The 21,117-nt window shown below is 43.6% G+C and overlaps 1 protein-coding gene across 1 annotated transcript in view; it reads left to right on the plus strand.

The window, feature by feature from the left end:
- Positions 1–21,117, plus strand: part of LOC144768973 (piezo-type mechanosensitive ion channel component 2-like) — a 700,333-nt gene that overhangs the window by 469,298 nt on the left and 209,918 nt on the right. The window contains exons 34-36 of the mRNA XM_078652965.1: positions 12,365–12,482; positions 18,837–18,911; positions 20,826–20,992. Coding sequence (XP_078509091.1) covers positions 12,365–12,482; positions 18,837–18,911; positions 20,826–20,992 — 360 coding nt within the window. The remainder of the gene's footprint in view (positions 1–12,364; positions 12,483–18,836; positions 18,912–20,825; positions 20,993–21,117) is intronic.

The following is a 21,117-nucleotide window of genomic DNA, read 5'->3' on the forward strand; positions in this document are numbered from 1 at the left end:
AGAGATCCTGCCCTTGGTCGGGGACTTCACCGCAAAGGATCCTGCCAGCAGCTCCAGGCAGTGGATGTGCAACTGGAGTTCCTCTTCCGACCATCTGCCTCCCATCGATATGTTTCCACATCTGGCTCCCAAGCCTGATCTGCTGGCGTCCGATTCGATCACCAAGTCCGGGGACGACCCGAAGATCGCCCGACCATTCCAGGCCGACATGTGGTCGATCCACCACTGAAGTTCGATCCTGGCCTCCTCTGATAACGAGATGATCTCCGAATAGGCCAGACCTCTCCGTAGATGCTGAGTTTTTAATCTCTGAAGAGCCCTGTAATGCAATGGGCCGGGGAATATGGTTTGGATCGAAGAGGAGAGCAATCCCACTATTCTGGCGCGCTTGCGCAGCGAAATTCTGTCTCTCCGCAGAACCTGTGACCGCTCTTTCTGTATCTTGTTCACCTTTGGCTCTGGCGAACTCAAGGACGCCGAGACGAAGTCTATGAGAAAACCCAGGAAGACCATCTGCTGTGCTGGAGGCAGTTCCGACTTATGAGCATTGATTACAAAACCCAGATCTTGGAGTAATGCAATAGTCATGGTCACGTTCTGGGTGAGATGCACCCGAGACTGATCCGAAATCAGGATATCGTCCAGGTAGATAATCATTCTCACTCCCCTTTGGCGAAGCATCTCCACCACTGGGTGCAAGAGCTTCGTGAAGCACCATGGGGCTGATGAAAGGCCGAAGGGCAGCGCTCAAAACTCAAAAATTTGCCCTATCCAAGCAAACTGGAGAAATCGCCTGTGAGGGGGGAAAAATGGGAACCATCAGGTAAGCATCATTCAGGTCGATTCGGACCATCCAATCCCCCGGAAGGAAGATATCCAAGTAAGTGTATCCCCTCCATCTTGACGTGACAGTAAACCAGCCACTCGTTGAACTCTTTTAGATTGATAACCAGTCTGAAGCCCTTGTCCTTTTTCTCTACTAGGAAAAGGTTGATGAGGAAACAATTTGGATGAAGTACCGACCTGCAAACAGCTCCTTTCCTTAGAAGATTCGAAATCTTGGTCTCTATCAAACTCTCCTCTTCTGCTGAGAAATGTAAGGGTCTTGGGCGCACCGTCTGAACGGGGGTGCCATAGAACTCTATGTGGAAACCCCTTACTGTCTGCAATACCCACGGGTCTGATGTTATCTTTCCCCAATTGTGAGAGGAGATTAGGAGCCTCCCCTCTAGACCTTGAGGGGAAGAAAGGGTCATTCTTACCAGAGGGACCTCCAGGGTCATTCACACCTCCTCTGTTGTTCCGATCTTTCCCTCTTCCGGAACCTCTACTGGGATAGAAGGTTCCCTGACGACTGTCGTTCCAGCCATTATTCCGTTGCTGTTGACCTCTATTGGAGGGGCCTTGCTGCTGGGAGCGGCCGGAGGAACGACCCCTGCCTCTCCTGGCCCCGGCAAAAACACGCCCTGGAAAAAAAGTGGTGACAAATTTGTTCAACTCTTTGACAAACGATTCACCAAAAAGTTTACCCTGATCTGCAGGGCCCGCCTCAGAGGTAGCTAAGTCCCCTAATTTCGGATCAATCTTTATGAGGAGGGATATTCTCCTCTCCGCTGCCTGGGCGCAGTTCACGTTGTCGAGAAGGCATATCGCTCGCTGTGCCCAACCCGCAGCTATGTCCGTAGACAAAGGGTTTCCAGATTCTTTTGACCGCTCCGCCAGTTGGATGATCTGGGTCAAGGGCCCCACCACATCCAGGAGTTTATCCTGATAATTTCTCCACGATCTATATATACCCTTTTTGGGGTCTTGCATATATTTGGTTAACAAGGTACAAAGTTTCTCATCTATCTCTGGAGTGTACGCCACTTTCCCTTTGAGCGAAGGCCGGGGGCATTCTCCCCTCATCCTAGTTTTAACGTCCCTCTCCAGAGGCTGGCGAATCTTAGCCACCACGTACTCCTCCACCTTTGGTGTCAGGGAACCACTTGGATGACCTAGAATTTTATTTATTTATTTATTTTTGCCATTTGTTAAGCGCACGATTACCCTTAGGTGTCTTGGCGCTAGTTTTCCCTTAATCATCCTGAAAGCTCACCAAGTGCTGAACAGATTATTGGTCAAACAACCACGTCTTAAGGCCCTTATGGAACAGTAGCAAGGAAGGGCACATCCTAATATGCAGGGGTAGGGAGTTCCACAGCTTGGAAGCTGCAACCGAAAAGCGTCGGTCTCCCCAAGAGAGTTTTTGTTCGAGGGGTGGCTAGTAAATTTAAATTAGCCGATCGAAGCTGTCTGTTTGGTTTATAGAAACTAAACTGATCCGAAAAGTACCGAGGCCCTGCATCGTTCAATGGTTTATATACAATACATAGGGATTTAAATTTTATTCGGTTGGAGATGGTCAACCAATGATATTTCCTGATGGTGCTCGCTATGGAGGTGAACTTAGGGGTCCCAGAGAGCAGACGTGCAGCTGCATTCTGAATAGTCTGAAGCTTGGTGGTCACCCTTACCTGAGCATTTAAAAACAGACCGTTGCAGTAATCTAAGGACGATAATACTAGGGTAGTGACCAGGGTTTTGGCAGCGGAGTCCGGTAGAAATGGGAGAATTTTCCTGATCAGCCTTAGCTTGTGGTGGGCTGTTGCTGCTACCTTGTTTGCATGAGCTAAAAAGTTGAGGTCCTCATCAAAGATTATGCCCAGATTCCTAACTTTAGCAGCCGGCGTGGGGGGGTCACCCATCGCTGCAGGCCACCAAGTTGCTGACCAGTCAGGAGAGAGCGGTCCAAAAATGAGCACCTCCGTTTTTCCGGCGTTCAACTTAAGGCAGTTTGCTGCCATCCATTCTTCAATGGCTAGCATTCCACATTGAAAGCGCTCTGCCACCTCTGGTCCATTGTTTTTAATAGCTAGGACCAGTTGAGTGTCATCGGCGTATGAGGTTATGCTCATCCCATATGCTCTGATGACATTGGCAAGGTCCGACACGTATATATTAAATAAGGTCGGACTTAGGGATGAGCCCTGTGGAACCCCACATGGGAGCGACATCTCAGCTGATTGATATGGACCCAGGGTGACTCTCTGGGTTCTGTCAGCCAGAAAGGATGCGATTAGGTCCCTTGCATTGAGGAGGATGGCACACTTTCCGACACGGTCGAGTAAGATCTTATGGTCGACCGTGTCGAAAGCCGCGGATAGATCCAGCATTACTAGGATTGCCGTCGCTCCCTGATCCCTGATGTTCCTTATATCATCGGCAGCTTTAATTAACGCCGTTTCCGTGCCGTGATGTTTCCGGAAACCAAATTGCGAATCATCCAGAAGGGAATGTTTCTCTAGATGTTCAACTAACTGGTTATTCATGGCCTTTTCTATCACCTTAGCTAAGAATGGAAGGCTTGAAATAGGCCTATAGTTCTTTAGATCTGATTTATCAAGGTTTTCTTTTTTCAGCAGGGGCTTCACCAAAGTGTTCTTTAAGGAATCTGGGTAGATGCCGGAAGTAAGTATCGAATTACAAACAATGGTGATGACCGGGATGAGGGTGTCCATCACCGGAAAAAGTGCTGATAGAGGACAGGGGTCTAATGACGATCCTGATTTGATGTTGGAGACCAGCGCCTTTATTTGGTCTGTATTAAGTGGGTTGAACTTTATCAAGGCGTTGGCCATAGGAGGGGCCAATGAGTCAGATATTATGGGCCGCGAGGAGAAGGCCTGATAGATATCGGCCACTTTCGAAAAGAAGAATTTTGCCAATTCATCACAGAGGAATTGGGAGGGGGGTGGGATTAGATCAGGGGTGTTGCCTGACAGGGATCTGGTAATGTCATACAGCTGCCTAGAAGAATTTTTGGCGTTTTCAATTTGAGCTGCGAAGAAAGTTTTCTTAGCTTCTGTTATCATGGTTTTATAAATGCTCAAGGATTCTTTATACTTTGCTTTGTCCTCCAGGTTGTACTTTTTTCGCCACTGCCTTTCCATATTTCTATTCTGCTGTTTTTGTCTCCTTAGTTCTTCTGTGTACCATGGTGCGGTTGGAGTATTTCTATTGCTTGATAATGTCTTGGTTGGTACCAGCAGATTAGTGGCATGGGCAATCCAATCATTATATTGTTGGGTAGCAGTTTTTGGGTCTATGAACGGCAGCGGGCAAGTACTGTCCAAAAGATTTTTTAATTCAGTCTGGTTAATGTTTTTCCAGATTTTGACCAGTCGTGGGGTCTGATTGTTACTCGTTTTCTTCAGTTTTCCTCCAATGTTAAGTCTACTAAATATCACATTGTGGTCGGTCCAGGGCATTGGTTGAATGTTAGATATATGTAGGTTCTTCATATTGGAGAATATGCAATCTAAGGTATGACCGGCTTGATGTGTCGCGTCTGTAATCAATTGTCTTAGTCCCCATGTGGCCATATCGGTGATGAGTGCTCTAGTGTCCCTATCATCTTTTTTGTCCAGATGGAAGTTCATGTCCCCCAATATGGTGAATGACTCTTCCATAATTAAAGATTCCATTAAGGTACCCATATCCACTAAAAACGCCGCCCTTGCTCCCGGTGATCGGTATACCAGTATTCCATTGAAACTGATCAGGGGAGTAAGCTTGATGGCAAACTGTAAGGCTTCACATGTGTTAATCGGAATGGGGAGTATTTTTATTGAGAACCTTTCTCTAGCTATAATTGCTAATCCTCCACCTTTTTTCCGTTGTCTATCCTGTCGGTGAGCCTTATAGCCCTGCGGCACAGCGATAACTAGATCGGGGGCAGATGCATCGTCCATCCATGTCTCTGTAATGAACAGAACATCTAGATTGTTATCAGTAATTAGGTCTGCTATTTCTTGACGATGTTTACAAGCAGAACGTGCATTAATGAGTGCCATAGCGATGTCTGTTCCTATATGTGGAGTTTGAAGCTTATTACGAATGATGTGATTATAAATCCAGATCCGTGTATTACAGCTCACACAAGAGAAGTTGCTAGTATGCAATGGACTAGCAGGATCATGGCGAGTGCAGCTGGAGCTAGGAGAGAGTTGTAGGCTTATCAGAGCCAAGCGTGAGTACACCAACCTTGATTCCGGTTGGAGCTGACCAGGGTTCGTGGCCCTAGGCCCGGGCTCGGCACGGACGGGCACAGACGGGCTTGCCTTTGGCGCGCCTTTGGTGCGCCGCCGGCGTGCCCGCTGCGTCCGTCCGCTGCGTGGCCGGGAGGATGGATTGTTTTTAAACATGTCAGTGGGGGCGTAAAGAGGAGGGTGGGATCGTGCATCAACTGAAGCGCCCCCGTTTTCTCCCCTCAAGATGGCGTCCGAGTGTGTGTAGTTCCAGTACCAGCCCCGAAATCGGCTGCACTGGAGTGCACAAAGCGAAAAGAAGATAGTCTTTGGCGCGACTTTAATCTCGCCCAAAGTGCGTGTGAGTACAGCTAAAATGCACCATTAAAATATTTACACAATTAAAATATGCAGTACTTCAAATTAATCACAACTTTTCTTAACACACTGGTAGAATGTGGTAAAAACGCTAGATAGCCCCCGGCTTCCGCCTCAGGGGTAGATTTAGGGAAATCACCGACTTGTAGTGAGCTATCCCTTAAGTAGGCAGGGAGGGCGGGATCGTGCATCAACTAGAGCGCCCCCGTTTTCTCCCCTCAAGATGGCGTCCGAGTGTGTGTAGTTCCAGTACCAGCCCCGAAATCGGCTGCACTGGAGTGCACAAAGCGAAAAGAAGATAGTCTTTGGCGCGACTTTAATCTCGCCCAAAGTGCGTGTTAGTACAGCTAAAATGCACCATTAAAATATTTACACAATTAAAATATGCAGTACTTCAAATTAATCACAACTTTTCTTAACACACTGGTAGAATGTGGTAAAAACGCTAGATAGCCCCCGGCTTCCGCCTCAGGGGTAGATTTAGGGAAATCACCGACTTGTAGTGAGCTATCCCTTAAGTAGGCAGGGAGGGCGGGATCGTGCATCAACTAGAGCGCCCCCGTTTTCTCCCCTCAAGATGGCGTCCGAGTGTGTGTAGTTCCAGTACCAGCCCCGAAATCGGCTGCACTGGAGTGCACAAAGCGAAAAGAAGATAGTCTTTGGCGCGACTTTAATCTCGCCCAAAGTGCGTGTGAGTACAGCTAAAATGCACCATTAAAATATTTACACAATTAAAATATGCAGTACTTCAAATTAATCACAACTTTTCTTAACACACTGGTAGAATGTGGTAAAAACACTAGATATCCCCCGGCTTCCGCCTCAGGGGTAGATTTAGGGAAATCACGACTTGTAGTGAGCTATCCCTTAAGTAGGCAGGGAGGGCGGGATCGTGCATCAACTAGAGCGCCCCCGTTTTCTCCCCTCAAGATGGCGTCCGAGTGTGTGTAGTTCCAGTACCAGCCCCGAAATCGGCTGCACTGGAGTGCACAAAGCGAAAAGAAGATAGTCTTTGGCGCGACTTTAATCTCGCCCAAAGTGCGTGTGAGTACAGCTAAAATGCACCATTAAAATATTTACACAATTAAAATATGCAGTACTTCAAATTAATCACAACTTTTCTTAACACACTGGTAGAATGTGGTAAAAACGCTAGATAGCCCCCGGCTTCCGCCTCAGGGGTAGATTTAGGGAAATCACCGACTTGTAGTGAGCTATCCCTTAAGTAGGCAGGGAGGGCGGGATCGTGCATCAACTAGAGCGCCCCCGTTTTCTCCCCTCAATATGGCGTCCGAGTGTGTGTAGTTCCAGTACCAGCCCCGAAATCGGCTGCACTGGAGTGCACAAAGCGAAAAGAAGATAGTCTTTGGCGCGACTTTAATCTCGCCCAAAGTGCGTGTGAGTACAGCTAAAATGCACCATTAAAATATTTACACAATTAAAATATGCAGTACTTCAAATTAATCACAACTTTTCTTAACACACTGGTAGAATGTGGTAAAAACGCTAGATAGCCCCCGGCTTCCGCCTCAGGGGTAGATTTAGGGAAATGGTAAATGGTAAATCTGCATGGGTTCAAACATGTCCGAATGTCCCCGTCCCCGTCCTGGGCGCCAGGGACGACCCGAGTCATTATCCTCGTCGGCGGAGATATCACCCTCCGATTCACCCTCCCCTTCAAGGGAAAGACCGCCATCGGGGTCCGAATTTGGGGTGACCGTGTCACAAGTTTCTCCAAGCTCCTCATCCTCCCGGCAGGGTGCATGTTTGAGTGTTTGCGCACTCTTCAGGAAGGTTTCTCTCAGCCTGTCAAACCCTTCCAAGTGCACCACATGATGCTTCATGGCCTTCCTACTCTCCACTTGAGAGCCACTGGGACCTGCCTCTGCCAAACTAGGATCACTGAACACTCCCGGGATGGTTTTGGCTAACTGATCCACCCTATCCTGCAGGGGGGCTAGCGCCCTAGAGATGGCATGTGAAAGGGCATGGTCCACTGCAGGTGGGAGTCGCTGTGGAGGCCATTCTTCTTCTGCCTCCTGAAAGGAGGAGTAAAAATGGTCTTGAGAAGAAGACCTGTTAAAGAGGGTGAGAGCACAATCAACGCCTTCAAAATAAACCAGGCAGCCTCCTCTCCGGTGCTCAAACAGCTAGGGAGATCCCAAGCTGTCAAAATTCACTCCCTAACGAGAGAAATAAAGCACCACCAGGTGGCGCTGCAATTGCGTGTGGGGAAGAAATCACTGCGAAGCGGTTACACGGAGAGAGTTGGTTGGGAAGCCGGCCGGCTACGAGCTCAACGCTTGCACTCCCAATCGCACCTCAAAGCCGGCGGTAGCGCTCTACAGAGCTGCCTCGCACGGTGATGACGCGCCCAACGGAATCCCCTCAGTGCGATCCGCGTATTAAGGAGATAAAGCTATCGGGCACAAACCTACAGCGCTAAGCAAACAAAGCACACACGCTAGCAAGAATGATCAAAAACGCCTTAACCGCTACGCATACAATAATAATACACGCAGATAAGCGAAGATTGTAAAGAATACCACTTAACTGACGAGCAGTGAAGAAAGAGGAAGCGGAAGCGATGTCATTGAATTATATAGTGTGAACTGTCACAGGATTGGACTGTTGTTACCATGGAGACTACTCCCCTATGGTTCAATGGATGTGTAGTCTATTGTGTTTATTGTGTTTCATTGTGTTTTTATACGATGTTCTTTTAACCTGCTATGCATAATAAAGTGAAGGAAGAATTGCATAATCCTTGCCTCCGTCCTGCCATAGAATTTACTGAACATATGTTCTCATTTTAGTTTCTGGAGCACCTTTCATAACCTCTATGGGAAAATCATGAGAAAACAGGTTTCTCTCAAACATGATTCATGAAATCCTAGCAGACAGCTTTTTCACAGGGTAAAATCCCCTTAAATCACAGCATAAAATTAATATGGTATCATCAAAAAATGATTTATATTGTAACTAAAATCTGCTATCACCCTTTATATGTTCTCCTTTTTGTGACACTCAAAACCATGCCATTTTCTACAATGTATTTCAATGATTTGCTATCATGTATATTGGTCCTAAGATGGCTGCCAACACTTCATGGTTGAAGTGTTGGCAGGCAGTCAGATCCCACCATTAGCGCTGTTTTTAGACTCTGCCCAAATATACATTTTTGGTTTTCTTTTAATATCACCAAAACTACTATACAGATTTACACCAAATAACTGGAAGTGGGATCTGCTAACCAAAAGCTACCTTTCTGCCAAATTCGGTGTAATTCCGTCCAGCATTTCGGGCTGTAGTTGTGCTAAAAAACCCTATGGGGATTAACATGGGAGACACAGTTTTTTTTACCCCTCTTTGTCTCGGCCCCCACTTGATGGATCACCCCAAAACTTTACATGCACAAATAGAATCACTGGGGCCCTTTGTGAGGCAAATTTCGTGCAGATTCATCAAACAGCACAAAAGATATAGCCAAGTCAAAAAAACGCTTTTCCTATTGAAACATTGTCCTAACTATACCTACATACTGACAACCACCAGTAGGTAATAAATATACACATGCATGTATATATACAGCAGAGGTTTTATGTTTTGTAGTGTTGTGGTCATGTAGGGAAAAGCCAGCTCTTAACTAATCTTCTGAAGCTTAGATGGTTGCCAGTGGATCTTATTTTTGTGGGTAACAAATTCCATAGTTTGACTGCTTGAACCAAAAAAGATGTTCGACCCATGTTTTTTTCTAGTATGCCGGTATTTTAAGGCAGAGTGCCTTCTAGAGCATATGTTCCTTTGTTGTATGTATTTGGTGATTTTCTTCCTCATGATAAGAGGCCCTGTGCCATGTATTGCTTTGTGGGTGATACTAAACAGCTTTAATGCTTTAATGCTGTATGGTTTTGAAAAGAATGGAGGAGTATGGAAGAAATGTATTCTGTTGTGTAGGTTTGATGTGATCCAAGCGAACACTGTGCCCTCTATTCCGGCTTCTTTGAGTCTTTGAATTAGTGTGTCATAACTAACTGAGTTCAAGGCCGCTGAAAGGTTAAATTGAGGAAGGACCTGAAAATATACTTGAAATAGCAGTTTTCCACAACCCTGCAGCTTGTGATGAGAAAATGCTGAATCACCCAATTGCAATGACGCCGCTTTGTCCTCCTGCCTATTGTATTGTAATTGCATTTTTATAGTGCTTAATACCCCTGAAAAGGTGTTGCATTGCTATGTTATCAAATAACAATGCCTGACCGATTTAAATTGCTCAGCAAGCACATTAAGTAAACACAAACAATTCTGATTCAACTTTTAAAGTGAAGCATCAGAAGCTATTAGCAACAATGTTTTAACGGCATTAAACAAAGTTCTAGTAAGCTGTATCATTTGGCTTATTGTTCTTCGCCATCATTGCCATGGGTGGTGACTGCCATCACAGGCATTCCATTTGCTATCCTTGGCACAGCCCTTGATACAGTTGGTCTCGGGGTCGTGAAGTTGGCATAATGGACAGAAAGAACACATGACTGCAGTTGCCACCTTTTCCCAGGCTCCACAGATAAGAGGCTCTATACTGGACAAGAGGTTAATATTATCGGGGGCACAGGGTGCTTGATGCCATTTCCTTTAGCCCTGGTACTTTGGTCAGGTAACAAGACATATAATATCGAAGTAAAAATATAGAATGGTCATAATATTGAATTAAAAATATAGAATGGACAAAATATCGAATGGACACAATATAGTAGTTAAAAATATCGAATGGAAGGTAAGGAATATCGATTGTCAAAATATCGAAGTCAAAATATCGAAGTATATAATATAGGCATTAAAATATATTGAATTTTTAATAATATCGAATTTTTCTAAGTGTTTTGTATGTTAGTGTATGTGTGAAAAGTGTATATTATTTTTGTAATGTATGTTTTAATTTTTTTTAAGTAATTAATTTTATGTTATTTAATTTTAGCGTAATTTAATTATGTAGCGGGTTGTGGGTTTATAGGGGAATAGGGTGGGAAGTAATTTAATTATTTTAAATTAAATATCCATTTTTAGCAATTATTAATTATTTTTAATTTAATTTAGCTTTTTAGTTCTGTAGCGGGTTGTGGGTTTATAGGGGAATAGGGTGGAAAGTAATTTAATTTTAATTAATTAAATATTTTTATTTATTTATTAGTATTTATTTTTAATTTATTGTTAAATAATTTTTAATTGGTAATTAATTTTTATTAATTGGTAATTAATTTTTATGAAAAGATTAATTGATAATTATGTTAATTGTATTAATTTATTTTCCGTAGCGGGTTGTGGGTTTATAGGGGAATAGGGTGGGAAGTAATTTAATTGTAATTAAGTAAATATTTTGTATTTATTTATTGGTGTTGATTTTTAATTTATTGTTAATAAAATTTTAATTGGTAATTAATTTCTCTTCATTGGTAATTAATTTTTAATAATTAATGATTTGATAATTATGATAATTGTATTAATTTATTTTCCGTAGCAGGTTGTGGGTTTATAGGGGAATATGCTGGGAAGTAATGAAATTGTAATTAATTAAATATTAAAATTACTTTTTGTGTATTGAAAATTAATTTACTGTTAATTAATTATTAATTGGTATTAATTTGTATTAATAATTCGTTTTTGTTATTGAAAATTAATTAGTTGTTAATTAATTATGAATAGTTCATTTGTTTTTAATAACTAATATTTATTTGTATTTCTAATTAACTAATTATTACATAATATTAAACTGGTAATTAATTGTAATTAATGTTTTATTGGTATTGATATTTAATTTATTTTAAATAATATATTAAATCATTACTTTCCCTACTGTTAAACTCACTGGAGTGGGAATAGTACATTTTACCCCTACGCTATCCAACGCTTTCCCTACTGTTGCACTCTCTGGAGTGGGAATAGTAATTGTTACCCTCCCGCTATCCAACGCTTTCCCTACTGTTGCACTGACTGGAGTGGGAATAGTAATTTTTACCCCTACGCTATCCAACGCTTTCCCTACTGTTGCACTCACTGGAGTAGGAATAGTAATTTTTACCCCTACGCTATCCAACGCTTTCCCTACTGTTGCACTCTCTGGAGTGGGAATGGTAATTTTTACCCCTATGCTATCCAACGCTTTCTCTACTCTTGCACTGTCTGGAGTGGGAATAGTAATTTTTACCCCTATGCTATCCAACGCTTTCCCTACTCTTGCACTCACTGGAGTGGTAATAGTAAATGTTATCCTCCCGCTATCCTACGGTAAAAATATTGTATATATTTTACTAATATATTACGTATATATATATATATATATATATATATATATATATATATATATATATATATATATATATATATATATATATATATATGTATTAAAAAATCAAAATCAAATTGTATGTTTATTTTTTTTACTTAAATTAATTATTTATTAATTTTAAGGTTATTTAAGTATTTTAAGTATGTTTAAGTTAATTATATTTATTATTTTATAAATTTTCAATTACTTTTAAGACATTTTAAAAATTTGATATTTTGACTAACTATATTTTTTACAACGATATTTTTGATTCGACATTTTTGTACTGACCTGTTTGGAGGTAGGAATTCGATATTTTTGCATTCTATATTTTTTCGATATTTTAGTGGTTCTATATTTGTGTAATCGATATTATGTCAGTGATCCCTTTGGTCAATGCTCCATGATTACCAACACAGGGTGCAGACATAAATTGCCTTAGATTTGAATTATTGCCAGATCAGTATCAGACAATTGTTTCAAAATGATTAACTTCCACATTCCAAGACCTGAAGATGCATCTTAGCTTGCTGTGAAGAGTTGCCAAAGAACAAATTGAAAATCCCTAATAAACGTGAATTTTAATTCCCTGCAGCTGGCATATGAAGCTTGGTCAATAAGCTCCAAATCAGCTCTGAAAGTGCGAAGGGAGGACGAGAGCACACTAAAGAAGGAGCAGATGAAAAAGGAGGAAAAAGAAAAACAACAGGAAGGTATGCTGCCAAACAAATGTGAACCTGTGCCTTGAAACTTTGAGACATGTTGAAGGTGTGTGTCTGGTTAAGCCTTGTGTTATTCTCATAAAACCAGCTACACATTCATTATGAGGTTGAGTTCACTACTGCGAGATAAAACATACCCTTGCCATTTTGTCCACAAAACTTGTTTTATTGTTAATAAGTAAAACTTTAAACAGAATGTAGTGGCCAATGGTCCAAGTGTTAGTGTAATTCACTTGTTGAAGTTTCTTGCTACTTCTGCCACGCTTACATTTGTTGTTTCTCACATTCCAGCTCTAAATAACAGTCCGAGCTCCAACCGTCTTCCCATACAGTCTTCCATGTGGGTGTGGAGAGGAAGTAGGGGTAAATTCTCCTGTAGAGAATTCTAGCTGTAGATTCATCACAATTTTTAATACTCCCCAGACGTCAGACTGGATCAAGAAACATTTCAGCTGTACCTCTGTGCACCGGAAGGTGGCACCACGCAGCATTGCACTGATGCTGTTCTGCTCCGAAAATTATATGCAGGGCCTCTGTAGGCGTCACTTCCGAGTGCTGGCGTCAGTTTCTTTCTTTCAGCTCCACCAGATGCAGATCTGTAGCTCCTTCTCATCTCTCTGTGACACTCACCTCATTATTTTCCACAACATTTCTTCAGTGTGCAAGGGATGTCACCCCTAAAACGACAGGTTTCAAGCCCTGTAGGGACTGTCGTAAAAAAATGTCTGTTTTGGATTGCCATCAGGTGTCCCTGTGGTGCTTGAGGCCGAGTCATGACTCCAAGGACTGAGGTGACTTTGTATCGATGAACCCATAGCAATCAGGGAACGCAAGGAGAAACTTTGTCTCCAAGCATAAGAAGACACCACCCCGGGACCAATCCAAGTCACTCTCCATGTCCAAGGTTCGTTCTCGGTCCTAGTGCTGGAGTTGACAGAGCCAATATAGCGGTCAGTCTTCGACACGCTCCAATTTCTCAAATAAGTGCAAAAAACACAAGAATTCAAAGTAGGATTCCGCTCCCTCCCCCACTTGCATTTGTCTGAGCAGCCAAGGGGTCGACTGCACCCTTCCTGATCTCGCTCCCAAAATCAGCTGACTTCGAAGCTGATCCCACAGCTGCTTCTGGCATACCCTGAGTTTCAGGGGCCTTCACTCATGGTTGGTCAAACCGAAGAGTTCCATGCAACCATACTCCGGATCTTTAGGTCTCTACAGACTCCCTCTGGCACGCCTTCTGGCTTCAAAGAGCTAAGGGCCCTTCCTCCTGGGATATTGCTAGCAGGCTCGCCCTCCGCATCAGCTGGGCCCTTCAAACCAATCTTGCCTCAGACTCTTCTTCCGACTTTTTGGCGCAGCGGCCCAAGCCTACCCGGGCATGTTGACTCTGTTGCTGACATCACCCCCTGAATGGACGACCTCGATTGTTCTCTCTGATACCGAGTTGATTCTGGACTGTCATCCCCCCGAAGTGCTGCTTCCCCCACTTTAATTATCACAAGTTTGACAACACTTTCTGCATGACCGTTTTGGGGATGATTTCGATAATGACTGTGACCTGGGTGATGAATTGACTCAGCCTTCGCTGGGCCCTATCAAGATGACAATTGGTATGAGGACTTACAGCGGTTAGTGGTCTTGACACCTCCCCGGCCACAGGTACGTTTTCTCTCCTCCTAGACCAGCCACACAGGATTCTGCTTCCACGCCATGGTGAAGCGTAGGGCAGCTGAAGCACCTGACCTGTAGCTCCCACCTTGGAGGCTAAAACCAATGTCCTCCAACCGGACATCTTCTGAGCCCCTTCTACTATTTAATAAATTGCCATGCGCCAAAGCCCTGCTCTTGGCTTTCCAACTTTTCTTTTGCAGTACCCCTCACCAAAAAACCTAGCAGTGCAGGCTTCCACTAGATGCTCAAATCCCAACACATTTCCCACCACTCTCCCTAATAGGGAATCTAAGCAAGTGAAAACATTCTACCAGTTTGACACTCCAATCTGTTAATGCCAGCTGTTTGTTGGGATGCCACTCACATGCCCTTTCGAATTAGGTGGCTGAATTCCTTCCTGGTGTGCACAAAGATCTTCACCCTGTGCTCTCTCAGGTAATTAAAGATGGTTGTGATGCAACCAATTTCATGATTTGGTGTGGCTTGGAAATCACCATTTTCAACGGACAGGCCATAGACACCAGTGTTTCCATTCCCCACGTTGCGTGGCTGCGATCAACCGAGTTTTCCAGTGATGTCCAGTCGTCCCCAATGGTCATGCTCTTTGATGGGACTTACAAGTTTGGAGACAAAGCTGATTCCGCTTTCAAGCTTTTTTTAGGAGAGCAAGGCTACCACCCACTTGCTCTCTGGGACTTTTCACCCTACCTCAGCAACCCTGTCAGTTCGATCGTTTTTTTCATGGTTTTGGCAGAGGCATCCTTTACTGGCAACCTATCCAGTCCCCACAGCCTCACCTGCAAGTACTATCTAGCAGGCCCTTACAGGGACACAGCCATCTGGTGGGAGGCAGAATCCGCTGATTCTTACATGCCTGGCTGGCAAGCAATGACATCAGACCGGTGGGTCCCAGAGATTGTTTACAGGGGCTCTGCCTTACCCATTCTCTCTTCTCCACTGCACCTTCCACTATCCTCTCAACGATTGACAGAAGACCATCTCTGCATTTTGAAAGAGAAAGTGCAAGTCCTTTTGGCCAAAGAGGCTGTTGAGAGAGTGGTGGTGTCAGAAGTAGGATGTAGTTGTTATTTCCGCTACTTTCTGGTCCCGAAGAAGGACCAAGACCGTCAGCCTCTTATAGACCTGTCCTATCAACTCCTTCCTCCAGAAGGAGAAATTCAACATGCTCACAATGGCCCAGGTCTTGTCTGCCCTGGACTCCGGACACCAGACAGTTGCGTTGGACCTGCAGGATGCCTGTTTCAGTATACCCGCTTACCAGCCAATTGGTGCTACCTGTGGTTCTTGGAGGAACAGTAGCATTTTTAGTTCACTCTGATCCCCTTTACTGTCGTCAGCGCCCCTCGGATGTTCATTTTTGCTGCAGGTAGTTGTCAACCACCTCCAGCCTACGGCAAACCACCTGTAATCCTTGGGCTTCATAATCAACATGCCAAAGTCACACCTCACTCCTTCTCAGACGCTCCCCTTATTCAGAGCCATTATGGACATGGTTCTGTCTCATGCCTTTTCCCCTGGAAAGAGAGTGCAGGACATATGATCCCTATATTTCAACCTCGGGCTTGGATTTCAGTGAAGTCGATTCTGAGGTCACTGGGACTGATGGCCTCCTGCATCCTGCTAGCCGAGCATGCCACATGACTTATGCGGGCTCTGCAGTGGAATCTGAAACCCAGTGCTCAACATCAAAGGGATCTTACCGACCATGTTGAGTATTTGGCGGGGACTTCAAAAGATGAGCAATGGTAGTTACTGGTCTGCAATTGGGTTAGCCATAGACCCCTCTCCCTTATCCACATAGAGCGGACAGTTTTGATTGTTGCATCCCTTCTAGGTTTGGGCAGTAATCTGGGAGAAATAGAGATCAGAGGCTTCTGGCCTCTGGCAGAGTCCTGGCTCCACATCAACCTTCTGGAGATGAGGGCCATCCCCTTGGTGTTGAAATCCTTCTTTCAATCCATCAAGGGAAGGCTGATACAGGTGCTCACGGACAACATCACTGTCATGTGGTACTGCTACAAATAGGGTGGCGTGGGGTCATGGGCCCTGTCCCTTGAAGCCTTGCGCCTCTGGAAATGGCTGAACAACAAAGGATTTTTCTTGATGGTGAGCCAACTGGCAGACTCATTAAATGCCAGGGTGGGCTAGTTCAGTTGTTGATGCTTTGATAATCACAAATGGCAGTTACATCTAGAGGTGGTGCAAGGTGTCTTGGATCGATCTTTTTGTCACTGCTGAGAACACACAATGTCAGTGCTTCTGCGTGTTGGAGTTTCCAATTCATCACTCACTTGGAGACATGTTCCACCTCAAGTGTGACTTGGGACTCCTGCATGCCTTTCCGCTAAAACCACTCTTACCCCTAGTTCTCAAGAAGATCAGGACGGACTGGACCCAGGTCATCCTAATGGCTCCAGACTGGGCACAAACAGTATGGTATCCAGAACTCTAGGGTTTGAGCATATGTCCTTCAATCAGGCTGCCACTTTGGGATGACCTGCATTCACAGCAACAGGGCAGGGTTCTGCACCCGGACCTTCCCACTCTCCAGCTTCATGCTTTGATTTGAGCAGTGACAGCCGAACACCTTTGACCTTCCCCTGGAGTTGGTTGATATCATCTAAGCAGCCAGGTATCCCTCAACAAAAGCTGTATATGCCTGCTGCTGAGACAGATATGTGGTTTGGTGCAGCACACACCAGATTGACCCCATCCAGACCAAGTTACCTGACATTCAGTTATTCTCCTGCCCGACAAGGCTTTGCTTTGGGCACAGTTAAGGGTTATCTTTCAACCCCTAGACCTTCTTACAGTTGCCAGATCAGACCTTATTGTTTAGGTCACTTGTTGTGATTGCAATATTTGAAAGGGCTACAACATATGTTTCCCCCTTCTCCTTTTGTCATGCCCAATTGAGACCGTAATCTGACCTGGACATATCTGATGTGCACTCCGTTCGAGCTGCTTCTCGGTTGTAATTTTCCAGCTCCTTATTATCAAGAGTTAGTTGCTCATCGCCATCATCTTGGCATGTTAGCGAAGTCCGGGCTCTTTGTGTCAATCCACCATACATTTCTATTTGCCCAGACCATCTGATTATGCGGACTTGGACATCCTTCCTACTGAAAGTAGTGATGCCTTTCCTCTTCAGTCAAACAACAACCCAGCCTACATTTTATGCTCAACTGACCCCTCTAAGGAGAAAGAGAGACTCCATTGTTTCGACTTCAGAGAGCACTGAACTTCTACATAAATCTTACCAAGAACACCAGGTGGATGATCAGCTGTTTGTGGGGTTCACTAGAGCGGGCCAAAACTGCTTCCACTTTCTGGGGCAGGCAAGCGGAGTTCCTGTTCTAGAACTTTGCCAGGCAGCTACATGGTCGTCCCACTATACGTTCACTAAGCACTATTTTCTGGGCAGTCAGGTTCGCCGAGGTGGGCATTTTGCCCGCTCGGTCCTGCAGTGCTTTCAGGTTTGAGTCCATTCACAGACTTACCTCAGAATAAGTATTGGTTTGTTATCTTTTCAAAAGATGAGGAGTCTGTGGCTAGAACCCTCTATCAGAAGAATGAGTTTCTGACCTTCGGTAATGCTCTTTCTGGTAAAGACACTATCTAGTCGCAGGTTCCTCACCGACCCTCCTATTTTCCCCAGTCTGTGATTGGACTCTATCCATTAATACAATCTCAACTCTAGGAATATTCACACTGTCTACAAATGTGAATTTAGAGCTCTGCTTCTGAGGGCATAGATAGTTATAAAAGCAACTGACGTCAGCGTCATGGGAGTGGCACCTATATAAGCCCTGCAGATCATTTCCAGAGCGGGACAGCGCTAGTGCCTTCATGTGTGCTGAAGTACTGCTGAAAAGTTTCTGACGCCTGGATGTATTTAAAAGGTGAGGAATGTGTGGATACATAGTCTCTACCAGAAAGAACATTAATGAAGTTAACTTGCAAGTTCTAGCTACATTTACTACATCACACATCCCTTGTCCTTCACTAACAACCTCCTGTTTATTCCACCTTTGTACAGTGCTCTGTGGCTTTATAGCTTAATTTAGCTATGGATACATAGAGTCTCTACCAGAAAGAACATTACTGAAGTTAACTTGCAAGTTCTAGCTACATTTACTACATCACACATCCCTTGTCCTTCACTAACAACCTCCTGTTTATTCCACCTTTGTACAGTGCTCTGTGGCTTTATAGCTTAATTTAGCTTATAGAAAATCCTTATATGTACTTTCAGACCCCATTCAGTGGATCATTCAGTGTGCAAGGGTCAGGCAAAAGCTGCTGGGCATCTGTTGTGGGGACTGAAGTCATTTGCCACTGATGTTCCAGGTACTCATCCTCCTGCGGTTCTGCAAACTTGGCCAAGTACTACCCCCTTGTGCACTTTACCAAAGTGTATCTTTTGTGGACACAACCCAAGAGTAGGAAAACTGTGCTCTTTTCTATAGTTCTCTATGATACCTATGTACGTACTACAGATAATTTCCATATCAACTGTTATTTCAGCAGCATCACTGAATAAAAAGAAAGCATAAAATTGTAATTGATTTGGATCCCACCTTCAACAGTTTTTATAGTATGTGTACCATACCAATATTCATCTTCTTTGTATGTCTCTCCTGAAAATGGCAGTGATTGTGGAAGTTGAATCCAGCAAAGACGAAGAAGAGGTGTTGAGCATAGAAGGAGAAGATGTGGAAGAGCCAGGTAGGCAATTGTCTTAGTGATGTGTTTTGAAGGGATGTATAACTTTTCAATATGATTATGTTGTGTTGCACAGTTCATGATTTAAAATGACATTAGGCCACAATAATGTCATCAGGAAACTTAATTACAGCAAACAGCAGTTGTGTGTATCACGGGAAGTTTGCACACAATCTAATTTTGAAAAGTCAAGTGAAGTCAGGTCTCATGATCTAGAAAGTGGGCTTTTCTACTGCGAAACTACTGTCACTGGTACACTTACCATAGTATAGGGACCTCTTTTCTACGGTGTGAGAGAGCATGCATTAAGTGTACACAGAGACTAGGTATCATGCATGATGTTTGCAGGGGAGTGCAGTGCACCTGCATGCCCTTTCCAAGGAAGCCACAGCTATTGTGCTCAGTAAGGGTGGAGGTACTTTGCATCCTGACATACACAAGTGCCAAGGCACACACAGTCAGTCCCAAAACAACGTACAATAGGTATTAGCGTAGATAGTAGACAAAGTAGGTCCATCAGATATTTATTATTCCTTTATTTTCTTCTTGTTCTCAAATGTCCAAATACAAAAACACATTGGCAGCCGAAACGTGTTTCGTCCAGCAGAACTTTTTCAAGGCTAAGATCCAACAGTATATGTACCCGGGATCACCGTAGGACAGTGTACAGGACGTATAGGAAGGGCACGCGAAGTCTGATCCTCTGTAGAAGCCCAGATCAATTATACAGAGATTCGTCCTCTAGGTTTCCAAAGGTTCCCAAGACAAAACGTGCGGCATAAAAATCCTATGGATAGTGAGTAGTATGACCCGTATTCTCGTGAGTTCCTGTACCTGTATTATATAAATATCGCACAGTATAGTTTGATTCAATATTAGAGCGCAGGACTGTTAGTGACAGGCAAGTCCTGTGGAAGTCTCACTGTTAGGTAACCCAGAATGGTTTGAAACTGGAATAGGCATGGACCCGTAATCGCCTTGTACTTTTTCTAAGGCAAATCCCACGGGCTTTCATGTTAGTCCTGAAGTATAAGGATAGAAATGATGCACGTTCCAAAGCCCTGATAAGCTTTGCCCTCGCAGCTTTGCGGACAAACCGGCAGTATCCCATCAGTCCATGAAAGGACTGTGCATCCTGTTTGTCAATCAGGAAGGAAGAGGTAGATGGTTATGTCCTGGCTGAGTTTGCATGAGTGACAGTGTATGCAAGCAAGTGATTGGGTGAGTATTTGGCGCAAAGTATTAGTAAGTTTTAACTAACATTTAGGTGTGGGAGCCAACTTTTTTCAACAAGAATTCCATCAAAAATAATAAATATATGTTCTTCTATTGCACTTGTTACAGTGCAATTCTCTAGACTTTAAATATATATATATATATATATATATATATATATATATATATATATATATATATATATATATATATATATATATATATAGAGAGATAAAATCTCATTCTCTCCTCCCTCTCACTCCACCATAATAAGGGAACGGTAGTCCGAAGCGTTCAGATAATAGTGCTTTTATTGAAGTAGCGCTGAGGTGCTATTGAGATACTCAATAACACACTTACACTCACATAAGGTGTGTATATATATATATATATATATATAGCTAATTGTTCCTGTCTTCTTTAATTGGGAAGCAATTTCTTTGGCCCAAAATTTTGTTACTCTTCTCTGTTTCTAATTCTCGCAATATTAAGCCCTATATGCATCTTTCTGTGTGTGTGTGTGTGTATACATGGCATATTTTATGACAAAAACTAGATACAAAGCATGTCAGTGTCATGCCTGACTTTGTAAAGTCTTCTCCGGATACACCCTTCTCGTTGGTGAAAAAAGCCAGCAACACACAGACTGACAGAAAGTACTCCATCCCTTTATAAATGTCTATTATTCTCCTTCTCTGACAGATAGCCCAGTCCAAAGGATCATCAACATCATCAAGTTTACATGGGTGTTCGTCCAAGCATTGCTGGATGACACCACTGAAGCTCTCAACTCACTCTGCAAAAAGAACTTGGACATAGCCATGGTTTTGAAAATCGAAAGGTGCATGTTAGGGCAGAATCTGAACAAGGTAAGCGGAAGTTTGAAACTGTAGAATGCCTTTTCTATGCAGGCTGTTGAGTGGAATGAAGGGCGTGCATCAAACTGTGATGATAGAAACTTGGAACACCCTGAAATATAATAGCAGATGAAATA

This window comes from Lissotriton helveticus, chromosome 7 (assembly GCF_964261635.1).
Source record: "Lissotriton helveticus chromosome 7, aLisHel1.1, whole genome shotgun sequence".
In the NCBI taxonomy this organism is placed as follows: domain Eukaryota; kingdom Metazoa; phylum Chordata; class Amphibia; order Caudata; family Salamandridae; genus Lissotriton; species Lissotriton helveticus.